The sequence below is a fragment of the Amblyomma maculatum genome, chromosome 3 (genome assembly GCF_055883805.1).
Source record: "Amblyomma maculatum isolate TAMU_Amacu chromosome 3, ASM5588380v1, whole genome shotgun sequence".
Classification (NCBI taxonomy): Eukaryota; Metazoa; Arthropoda; class Arachnida; order Ixodida; family Ixodidae; genus Amblyomma; species Amblyomma maculatum.
In genome coordinates this window covers 50,742,254-50,754,046 of record NC_139346.1, presented here as the reverse complement: position 1 = coordinate 50,754,046, position 11,793 = coordinate 50,742,254, and the positions used below count along the sequence as shown (strand labels likewise).

Here is an 11,793-nt window from a genome sequence, read left to right as displayed (position 1 = left end):
TTTTTCTTCTTCTTCTTTTTTTTTTTTTTCCGAATAACCAGCAAGCAGAACTTGACAGCAGCTGATGCAATTATGGGCCAACATCAAGCTCGCACGTTTCATTTCAGCATCGTTCTTTTTTTCCTCATTGGCCAGTCAACACAGAGGCACACACGAACATGCAGGTGCGGTCCAGGTCTCTGCACACCACGACTGAGAAAAACAACAACAAAAGATGTGGGCTGAAAAGCCCCCACTAAGAACAGTGTCCAAGAGCTGTCTCACAATTTCCCACCACGTGCAGGTCTTCAGTGTCCACCAGCTCCCCTGGCCCCTCCCCTCCCACCCCTGCCTCCGCGAAATCCCCCTCGACCTCCACGGAATCCACCTCGGCCGAAGCCACGTCCAAATCCACCTCCTCGGGCAGCTCCGCCACCCCAGCCGCCGCCCCTCTTGGTAGGCGGCTGCCCCGCAGCGGCCCCCTCAACGCCCCCATCATCAGCGCTCCAGGGTCGTTTGAGGCCTTCCTGTTGCTGCTGCCCAGGGGGTCCGCTGTCCCCCTGGTACCAATGGCCACCACCGCCCCGCTTCTGTGGGCTGCCCCCACCGCGCCAAAACTGCTGCTGCTGCTGCTGCTGCGATGGTGGTGGTTGGTAGAAGCTCCCATCTTCGCCACCAGTGCTGCCATCTTGTGGCTGCTGCTGGAACTGCTGCTGCATGGAAAATATGATATGGATTGGGATATTGCATGGGATGGGAAATGGGATAGGTGGATACTGGGCATGTAGAATGAATATAACTTGTTAGGATGGTAGTGAAATCTAATAATTACCGTAAAAACGCGCATAATATGAGGTGTAATTTCAGAATAGCAAATACGGAAAAAAGATTTTATCTGTGTATACAGTCGAACCCGGATATATCGAACTCGAAGGGGATCGCGAAATAGTTCGATATATCGATAATTCGATATACAGAAATCGGCTAGGGACGGCACTTACGATGCGAAAAAACGGTACCGTAATTGTCGCGTAATCAACTCACTCGAATAATGAACCCACCCTCCACTTTTGCACTCGAGAATATTGAAAAAAAAAAGAAAAAAGCATTAAGGCTAGCTCGCTCACATCAAGCGATTAAGCGATCTCAGCGACAGAGCAAAAAATTTCCCTCCCTCTGCCGTTCGAGCCACCGCGGCAGCTCAAAACAAGGTTTCTGTGTCGCCGCGGCAGAAATCGCCAGCGTTATCGCTTGCGTGTCGCACTCCGTTTCGGTCGTCTCATCCACAGCTCATTTCTTGGCAGCGTGCCAAGATGCTGCGCAGCGATAACGTCGCGGCGTGTTTATCTTTTGATAGCTCCTGCGGCGGCGGGGAGCGACCTTGGCAGACTGCCCGTAATGGCTTGATTGCACAAGCCTGGTTCGATTTATCACGCCGCGCTTGAGGCGGACGTAGTCCAATGCCACAAAATCATTGGAAAAGCGTGATACAGTAGCTGCAAATGCTGTGTGAAGCGAAAAATGCTAAAAGCCGGTGTCATGATCGCAGCTGACCGCGTGCTTTCGTTGGTTCATACATGCAAGAATAAACGACTCCCGCAAAAAAAAAAAAAAAAGAAAGAAAAGCCGCTTCGTAACGCCATATCTTAAGCTACGCCGCGCGTACAGCACAAAAAAAGAAAAGATAGCCGCCGCGTCAACCGCGCGCAGAGGGTTCTCAACACACGCTGGAGAAAGCGTCCGAAGTTCTGCCTGAGAACGGGCCGAGCTGGCTTGGCGCATGCGTAGCGCGTGCTATTGTGAACGAAGGCCGGGAAAGAGGGAGAGAGATAGCTCGGCAAAAGAATGGGCACACTCTATCGCGTTTTTCCCCTCTCGTTCCCACCGGTTCTCTCTGGTTCATTCACGCACATGGCTTGCAAACGTCACGTACTGGCGCGCGGGAAACGATAACCGCAGATCATGCTGCAGATGCTAGCGCCTTTGGGGAATGGGAGCGGCGCTGCACTAGACCAGCCGTCGCCGAACTGTCCGCTCTCATTCCTTCCGCGCGTGGCTTGAAAATGTCACGCGACAAACGGCCGAGGGTGATGCGATCGTCTTTGGGGAAGGCACACTTTCGAGTGCGTGGTGCGGAGTTCAATATATCGAACGACCGGTGAAATTGAGATCGATATATGATGCAGCCATCCTATACTTTTACATGTGATTTTCAAGGGGATATTCCGTGAGTTCGATATAACCAAAATTCGATATATCAGGGTTCGATACGAGCGAGGAAAGATCACCAGAAGTACACTCACATAATGGACCTACTTTTTTTTCCCCAAGAAATATTGACGTCCGTTTGAGGGAAGGGCTCAATACGCGGGAGTCGTCCGGTACGTGTATCGTCTGCCAAGAGTCCCTTGCTAGAGACAGTTTTCTGCATAAGATCTTTCATAAAACCTCGCATTTCTCAAAAGCGAGATTGACACGCTCCTTGGGCGTACTGGTCAAGCGTCCGCGATTTGGGCACAACAGCATGGCTGGAGAGGCCCGTGAGACACTCATGAGAGGTGTGAGAGTGCGAGGTGTGCTCGGCCTGCTTCCGGTCACGTGCGCATCGCAGACACCATGGTCACGATGATCGTGGCATCACCATGGTGGAACTGAAGCCAACAAACAGCCGGCCGACGCCATCGCTAGATAGCACCTTCACTCACTGGAAGCCTGATGCTAATATAGTGTAGTCCACTTATAACAATACCAGATGTAACGATATATCACTTATAACGATCAAATTCTTGAGATTTATCAATTTTCCCAATGGCCCGATGTAAAAATTATCGGCGGTAAATTGGATACAACGGTAGTTTTATCGCCGCACGGTAGATGTTTACCACGAAAATTTGTCTGGATGTTTCATAAAAATAAAGTACTAAGAAAAGAATGACGTGAAAAGTCAACATTTGCGATGAAAACAGGACTGTCGTGGAGAAATTCGTGAGAAATGAGCATTATCATCATCATCACAATCGCTGTCTGTTGCCGCGCAAAGGGTGCGCCGTATCGTCATCGCCATCGCCGACTGTGCATCCGTGGAAGATGGCGCCGCCCACGTAGAAGGCGCGACAGCTCTCGAGATGAAACAGCAGATTCATCAGGATTTCTGGCAGGGTTTAAAGGCTGGAAGCCTAAAAAAAATGCGGGCATTCGCACTCTACAATTTCAACGATCATTAAGGCTGGGAATGCCCTGCAGTTCATTCAGTCGCTAATCGGTTTCATGCATGCAACGAGGACTGCCGCCGGCGTACGCACTACTGGAAGCGATGCTCACAGCAATTGTCAAGCTTCAGCTGCTGCTCAAGCAAGCGTTAAGCCTCGCAGATTTTTAGCACTCCAGGCGTTCGGGACCTTCGCCCCGGCAGACGCGGTGGTTTCTTGAATTTCCGACTTTTTAAAGTACAGTAAACCCTTGATAACTCGAAGTTGTAAAATCCGTGAAAAAATTCGAGATAAGCGGAGTTTCGAGTTAAACAAAATGCCAAAAATTTCTGGTGACAATTCCTTGCGATCAGCCACGTGCCACCACCACCAATGCCTGTCGTTGCCGCTGGTGCACACCGCACACAGAGTGACAAAACTCTGCGACAGAGGTGCGTTTTCAGCGTTGCTTTGTTACCGCCGCCTCGTCGTTCGGTCAGGGGGTGTACAATTACGCTACAGTACAACCTCGTTAATTCGAAGTTATCGGGACCACGAGAAATCTTCGAATTAAGCGGGTTTTCGAATTAACCGAACACACCAAGAAATAAGACTTAGGCAAAAAAATTCGTTGCAGGAACGTGTTACCTTTATTCGGCATATTTTGAATTACTACTGAAAGTAATCAGAGATGCTGGTTTGCCGCGTCCGGTAGTTTGCGGCTCCTGAAGTCATGCTCTCAAGTTGGTCAAATAGACGAAACATCTCTGAACTTCCACCGCGGCACTCAACAAAACTGCGGATAACGTTCAGCGATCCGATAACTTCACCAAGAGCAGGTGCTCGGGGAGGCTCGTCGGTGTCGTCGTCGCTATCGTCGCTGTCATCGCGCATGTTCGTACCAGCAGTGATCTCACTCTCCAAGTCAGAGTAGCCAGTCTGCTCTTCACTCTCAATGTTGATATACTCGGCGAAGCCGACTGCGTTGGACTCATCCTCGGTCTTCGAACAAGCGGCCAACTCGGTCTTCGAACAAGCGCTCTTGCCTGCTTCCTGGATCAAGCAGAACTTCTGCTGCAGCGTTAAAGTCTTGTACTTTGGCATTTCTGCACTGCTACGGTCACAAAGCTAGCACTTCTGCACAGTCCCGCCCAAAAAAACGGCACAGTAGCCGACCCCTAACCACAGCACACAACACAAAGAAATGGCGCAGGCGAGACCGGCGCGGCGGTGGTGGTGGCGTACTTGCAGCGTCGGAGGCACGGGGGAAGAGTGGGCGAAGCACACCAAGGGATGGAGTGGGGGCGAGGTCACGTGATAAAAACCGGTATGCCCGCCGTGTTGCAGTGAAGCACGTCTTCTCCTCTGCAGGCGCGTGTTTCAGCGGTGCGCGAGGCGCACTGTGGACCGATTTTTGTGCAGAGAGTGCTCCGGCTGGGGCGCTTCGCCTATAAATCATCACCATTACTATGTGGCTTTGCCTCGCGGCTCCGTAGGGCCGTCGTTTCGCCGGGTTTGCGGCGAAACATGGATCAGGCATTGCCGCATAGCAGTCCAAATTTTCGAATTAACCGGGCTGGCGCAGGCCGCCTGTTCGAATTATCCGGCCAAATTTACATTGGAAAATACGGGACCGCAGAAAACCTTCGAATTATCCGGGATTTCGAATTAACCGAGTTCGAATTATTGAGGTTTTACTGTATATCCCATTTCTAACACTAAACAGCATGATGTACGGTAAAACAGTGAATTTTTTTTAACGCGTCACACGTAAAAAAAAAAAAAAAAAAAAAAAGGTCACAGCTCAGCAGTGCGCTACTACACTGCGATGCAAGCTGGGACTTCTTCTTGCTCCTATTGAAAATTAACAATATCTAGCCACACTAGCCTTTTTATTTTCCTTTACTACCCTACCAAGCTTTTACTGAATTGTCTCGATGCGCTCATTCATAGATGCCCGGATCATACGAAGTGAGCGTCTGTAGGTTCTTCGCTCAGACCGGGCTAGAAAAACAAACTTCGCTCGCGCAAAAAAGGAAAAGAAAAACAGGACGGAAATTGAGTAGCCCAAAGCCTTCTGCGATTGGCTGCCCAGCGAGGTGCTTCTGGGTGATACGCGAAATTTTCTACAAACCCAGAAACTGAGCATGACAGCGACGAGCGAAAATGCTTTGGTGGCCCTCGGCCCGTCACACCCGTCGACACTCCACTGCAAAAAGGGAGCTTTTGTAATAAACGGAAAAGAATTCTCAGGAAAAACGCAACTTTATAATTTTTGAAGTAAAAACAGGGTAATGCTTGCCCGCTTCGCATTGGCATTCAGCCCGACAAAAGCGTCCTCAAGCTGCTAAACGCATCGCCCATGCCAGTGGTCGCCGCCGCTGCATTCAATTTTAATGCGGACACCACATACACAACAAAAATAAGTCAACACTTCGTGCACATGGCGCGACGAAACAGAACCACACAATCACTAAATCGCTTTTGCCGGTATGCACATGTGGAGGGCAGCTGACCGAACCACGCCGAATAAGACTCATCAGCGTCGGCGCTCACGTGACTGCTCGCAAGGTGAAAAATGGCTACGTCCGCGGGAATTTTGTATTTGCTCCTCGAGTGTGACTGCATTCGGCACTTAGTTAAGAACAAAGCGCTCGCTCAGAGCCCCTATCACCTTTCGGTCATGACCTTTGCCTTTGGCCTTTTTGGTCAAAATTTCGAGATATCCGCATTATGCCCGAAAAATGCTTCGAGATAAACGGGAGCTAATACATAGCACCTATGGGAGGTGAAAGCGCAGCATGGAAAATTTTCAACTTAACCGATTTTTCGAGATATGCGAGTTCGTGTTAACGAGGGTTTACTGTAAGCTTTATTTTATGGCTATTGATGTATCCTGTAATAAAGTGTTTGATGCTCTTTAGGTTGATTAGCGTTGTTCAAGCCGATTTACTCACCGCTGGTAAGTAGGTGAGCCTACATACACGGGAAAATGCGTGGGTGCGTGCTTTCTATTTTTTTTCCCATTTTCCCTTTTTTTTTTTGCCGGTCCAGATATAACGATAATTGGTTATAACGATCGGATTTTCCGGTTTTCTCAATATCGTTATAAGTGGACTGCACAGCAGCACTGATTAATAACGTGGGCTAAACAGCGAATTTAGGCTGAAATGTTTTCAGATCCACATATAATACGAGGCGGAAACCTGACATGATAAAATCGGGAAAAATAACTTGTATTATATGAGGATTTTTTCGGTAACAGATTAGTTTTAATTTGTTTGTTCAAACTAGCTCCCTGTTCTGGTGAAAAAAATAAATGTGTATATAAGAGCCTCCTTTTAATACGTCTGTATTAAAAGAAGGCTCTTATATACACATTTATTTTTGACAGCATGACAACAACCTTGCATCTATCAGTTTAACTATCAACAGCCAACCATACTAAACACGTGCAATATAGTAAGGCAGAGAGCAGGCGGGAAAGATGGAATTCTTCACAGCACCAACTGAACAAGGGTGCGTGGGAAGCTTTAGCATGTTCATCGAAAGGATATGTCTTCATCTCTCTCAAAATAAGAGAAGCCTTCTTGTCAAAATGCTGCCTAACAAAGTGAGGCTTTCACTCTTAGAGGAGACAATGCCATTTGAAATAAGTTGCTTTTGGCATGATGTTCAATAAGGCATGTAAAACTTCTCAGTAAAAAAGGCACAAATTGAAATACGAATGTTTACCGTATTTGCACGATTCTAGTGCGCACCTTTTTTCATAAAATAAGCGTTCAAAAATACATGCATGGTACAATCGGACTCAAAACGAACTCCATACTGAAACCTACATCTCAAAAACCGAAATGAAGCAGCGCAATGAACGATAGCCAGCCGCATTGCCATCGGTATCAGCAAGCCGTTTTGAGCCGGATCCATCCATGAGCGGATCCAGCGTTTCGATTGCCATTTTTTGCAAACGCTCCGTTTCGTTGGTGTACCCAGAAGCTACGTTGGATTCGTGCATTCACCCACAGTACAGTGACAAGATGAAAAGGCAACGACGCTTTCATTACGAGGCGTCGTTTAAGCGGAAAGTAATTCTGTTAGCAGAAAAAGAGGTGAACCGGGCAGCGCCTCGTGCATTAGATATCCCGGAGACATGCGTTCGCGATGACTATTTGTGGTCGGTGGACAGTGAAAAAGAGCTGTCTTATGACTCTGACGGCGGGTAGACTATAATGTTTCTATCTCGTGGTTGTGTTCGTGTGTTCCGATTTGTGTTCTTGAGTTCGATTAACTGTTTTAGGCAACTTTCAGACGCTTGCTGACTGCGTCATTCAGTGTGTGCGGTAGAATTGGCGCCAAGTTATTTTTGTGGTTTCCGGGCCTTAAATAGTACTGCACGCTACAATCGGGGGCGCGTTAGAATCGTGCAAATACGGTAAGCAAACAGCAGAGCGCATACAAATGACCAAGAATCTGTAAGGTGAATCACTAATGCATTCAAATCTCTCCCAATTTTTTTGTGCAGATTTAAAATTCAAAATACCCCTGTGAATTCTTGGAATAAACGAAGGCCAAAATAGAGTTTGCTTTGCACGTTACTTGCTCTGTTTTAAAAAACAGCGCACTAACACTTGAGGACAACACAGAAAGCTACGGGAGAGAAGACAGTAGGTGTAACGTTAAAAGATGGGAAGCGTGCAGAGTGGGTCAGATAAATAAATCAGGTTAATGATATTCCAGCGGAAATCGAGAAGAAAAGGGCATGGGCAGGGCATGTAGTGCGAAGAGAGCATAACCGACAGGCGCTTAGGATAACAAACTGGATTCCAAGGAAGGAAAGCGTAGCAGTGGACAGCAGAAAGTGAAGTGTGGGTGGATGAGGTTAACAAGTTCGCAGGGGTCAAGTGGATGCAGCTAGCGCAGTACCGGGTTAAGTGGAGGTATAGGAGAGATGCCTTTGCCTTGCAGTGGGGCTGCTGATGGTGAGGATGCCAACGTTTGCATTGCTTTTCACTCACCCTGAGCAGAGGCTGGCCAGGCATCTGGTTGCTGGGGTCACCCATGTTGCGCCACTCGCCACCACCGCCACCACCGCCTGGCCTCTGAAACTGGGCCTGGTCGCCACCCATGGGAAGGAGCCCTTGGGGACGGAAGCCCATTGGCACTGCGGGTCACAGCGACAAGGTAAATACCAGCGCACTGAGAAAAACGCCAACACCAATGTCACTCTGTAGCTGCCAAGGATTGCTCGAGGCAGATGCTAGCGAGGCACATTTTTAAAACCAAGGATGGCAAGATGTTATCTAGTAGCACAAAACAACATAGACCAAGGAATGGTCACAGCAGCGTATATGCTACGCATCAGTTACCTCGATTAATGCCTCGTGTTGGTTGGTCAGCGCTATTTTTTAATCTTAGTGATACCAACATAGCACTAAGTACTGTAGCACGACATGGATTTGCAAAATTACCCGGCAGGAAAGCACTGCGTGCAGGGTGAATTTGATGAAATGTGCAGAATTTCAGGTGTTCCAAACAATCTACCACACCACTATAAATGAAACTATCGTGAGAGATGCGACTACAACTTCGAGCCCAATGCACTGCCCACACATCGCTGACTTTGTGACCACCATTTGCACTTTCCAGCAGTGCGCAGTGCATGCACTGTTGAAGTCACAGTCACCAGTCACGCTGTACTCACCACGAGTAACAAGCTGCAGTCATGCAGCATTAAATAAATACCTTCAGGCACAAACAAATCTGTAAGAATTCATTTCCCATGCTTCTGTGCAAAGATTTTGTTTTTCATGATACTATACCATTATTTTTACGACCCAGAGATTCTGCTGAAGCTCGGATTAACAGATGATGTCTAGCACAAATGATGGCCAAGATGACATTAGCTGATACCTAGCACATTTTATCACTCCTGCTTCTCGCTTCAAGTTTTTTTTGCACCAGCAGTTTATTTATTTTTCATTTATTTATCTCCTAGTTTCTCAAAGGCCTACAAGGGGCATTATATGAGGGGTAGGCTAACAACAAGTGGATATGATTTTTGCAATGAATGATTTCAGGTGCGTACCGTATTTATTCGCGTATAACCTGCACCAAAATTTTGACAAACATGCATTTAAAAAGTGGGAGTGCGTGTTATCTCCGAATTTTTTCAGGGGGAGGGAAGGGTGGTGGTCGGCTACACGGTACTGCGTGGGCTCTGTCAAGTCGATGTGCAGCCAAAGTCAAATCCACATACATAGCATAGTCTGTTTATTCTTGTCACGCAGTGGTCATGCTTTGTTCAGCCAGTAGTTGGGCGCTTTGCCAGGTGCTGTTTCAACACCCAGTCAACCCAGTTTGCAGTGTTGGCCTGCTTTGTTCTGGTGCCATGAGTGCAACTCGGCAGCACTCATTCGCAGGGAAAGAAAAGCTAAACAGATGATATATCCACTGCCAAAGAAATCGGCAACAGAGCTGCAGCAAAACAACACAATGTCGACAAGTCATGCATTCACGACTGGGGGAAGGAAGAAGAAAGACTTCAATGAATGATTTGAAGTGCACAAATTTGCGATGAATCACAGCTTTAGCAGGTACACCGTTCCAGTTTTTGTTGTCTGAACAGAAAAGGACTTCAGGTATGCAGATTTAGCAGCTCAAAGGGGTTGGACAGCTTCTGGATGGTTTATATGGACTGAGTGACGATATGCAGGGGTGATAAACGAATGATTCAGGGGTGAATGACAGAATCAATAAAAAAGATAGAGTTTGGCTATTTTCCATTGAGATTCCAGACTGGGAAGGTTAGTCCTATTTTTCAATGATACTGTGTTTGTAAGATATGAATACTCTGAAAATGCAAAATGTTCCGCTCTGTTTTCGAGCCATTTGAGAGCGTTTGCGACGTTAATTTGTTGCAGGCATATTCAAGCTCCAGGCGACTAAGGTTAAAAAGCCTAAACAGCTTTACATTAGGTGAAACCAGTCACATGATTCGTTTCAGATAACCCAAAGCACGGCTAGCTTCATTGGCGATATTGGTGACCTGAAATGACCAAGAAAGATGTTGCATAATTATATCTTACTGTATTTGCACGATTCTAACGTGCACTTTTTTTCCCTCAAAAATTCGAAAATGCGCGTTTAAACATAGATGCCCCCCCATTACCAATCAGACTCGAAACTAATAAAACGTCAAAATCGAAACCGAAATCTCAGAACTTGAAACGAAGCAGGTCAATAAACCATGTGCAGCCACACTGCCGTCGGTATCAACAAGCCAGTGAGCTTCCGGTGAGCCGTCTTCATTTTTTGGCAGAGTGTTTGTCCAGCCGCCCAATGTATGCTGCCTAAATCATGGCATCGTGGCCCAAATAAGCCCGTAAATAATCGCGTGCGTGCCGTGCGCACAGCGTACAGCGACTGGCTCTGTGAACAGGCCCTCACACATTCTCAAAAGAGCGACGCTCGGGGACATTGCGAGATGGATTCATGGACAGTTGAAGGCCCTCTTGCTAGCAATGGTCATGCGTGCATTTAAAAAATGCGCTATTTCCAACCCTGTAGATGGTACTGAAGATCACCTTTTGTGGTCGATGGCCAGCGAGAAAGAGCATTATTCCGACTCTGACGGCAAGCAGCCTATGACGTCCATGTCTCGTGGTCGTGTTTGTGCGTGCCGATTTTGTTCCATTAAATGTTTTAAGCAAATTTCAGGTGCTTATTGTTCAATGCACTATTTCTTGTGCATGGTAGAATCAATGCCAAGTTATTTTCGCGGTTTCCGGGCATTAACATAACTGCGTGTTATAATCGAGGACAGGTTAAAATCATGCAAATATGGCATATCTGAGCTTCCTCCTGAGCAAGCCAGCCTTGGCCATTCCAAAAGTGCATTGGACTGGCTGGCAGCTGAAATTCCAAAAACCTTGCTATCACATTGCCGGTGTCGGCGCCCTTTGATGGTTCAATAGTAGCACTTTGAGCTGATTGCATTCACCGCATGCGAAACGAGAGGGTACCCACCTCCGTTGGGCGGTGCATCGACACCGGCCGCCCCGGAGGACGGCGGTGCCCCTTGGAACTGTGGGGAGAACATCATGCTCCCCGGTGATGTGCCGAGGAGTCCTCCAGTGGGTGCAAAGCCTCCTCCCATGACCGACGGTGGTGCCTGCCCCATGAGGCCCATGGGGGGCATCCCCTGCTGGGGCTGCTGCATGCCCATGCCACCACCTTGCATCAGTGGCGGTGCCTGTTGCTGGGGGGGGCCTTCCACTCCTGCACGGTTGGGGCGGACAAAAAAAAGAAATGACACCATGACCACCACACAGCCCCTTATGCACTATGTGGCTCATTCCCGTTCCTCTTTTCAATCCCTGATGCGTGTACAAGTGCGGTTGTCGTGTTTGGGAATTTCATGATGCGTTGACCGCTGAGGAAGGGCTCTCAAAGTGGGTTCAGCAGAAGCACTGGGCACTCAGGAGTGCTTACTGGTTTTTCAGACACCCAAATCCATGCGTGCCTCAGTTCCCACATTCCTTTTGATACTTTATTTAAGGGCTACTAATCATAATAATGTAACTTCTTATACAAAGTGAAAAAAAAAAAGAAATCCAAGTGCTCACCA

At 47.7% G+C, this 11,793-nt stretch overlaps 1 protein-coding gene across 2 annotated transcripts in view; it reads right to left on the bottom strand.

Annotated features, from left to right (window-relative positions):
• Positions 1-11,793, bottom strand: part of Wdr33 (WD repeat domain 33) — a 65,864-nt gene continuing 54,071 nt past the window's right edge. The window contains exons 15-17 of one of the 2 annotated variants that reach the window (XM_084597517.1): positions 11,193-11,444; positions 8,183-8,328; positions 1-692 (exon numbers count right to left, since the gene is read on the bottom strand). In XM_084597517.1, the coding sequence (XP_084453643.1) occupies positions 288-692; positions 8,183-8,328; positions 11,193-11,444 (803 nt within the window). In that variant the 3' untranslated portion in view covers positions 1-287. The remainder of the gene's footprint in view (positions 693-8,182; positions 8,329-11,192; positions 11,445-11,793) is intronic. The other variant, XM_084597518.1, reaches the window with a different exon arrangement.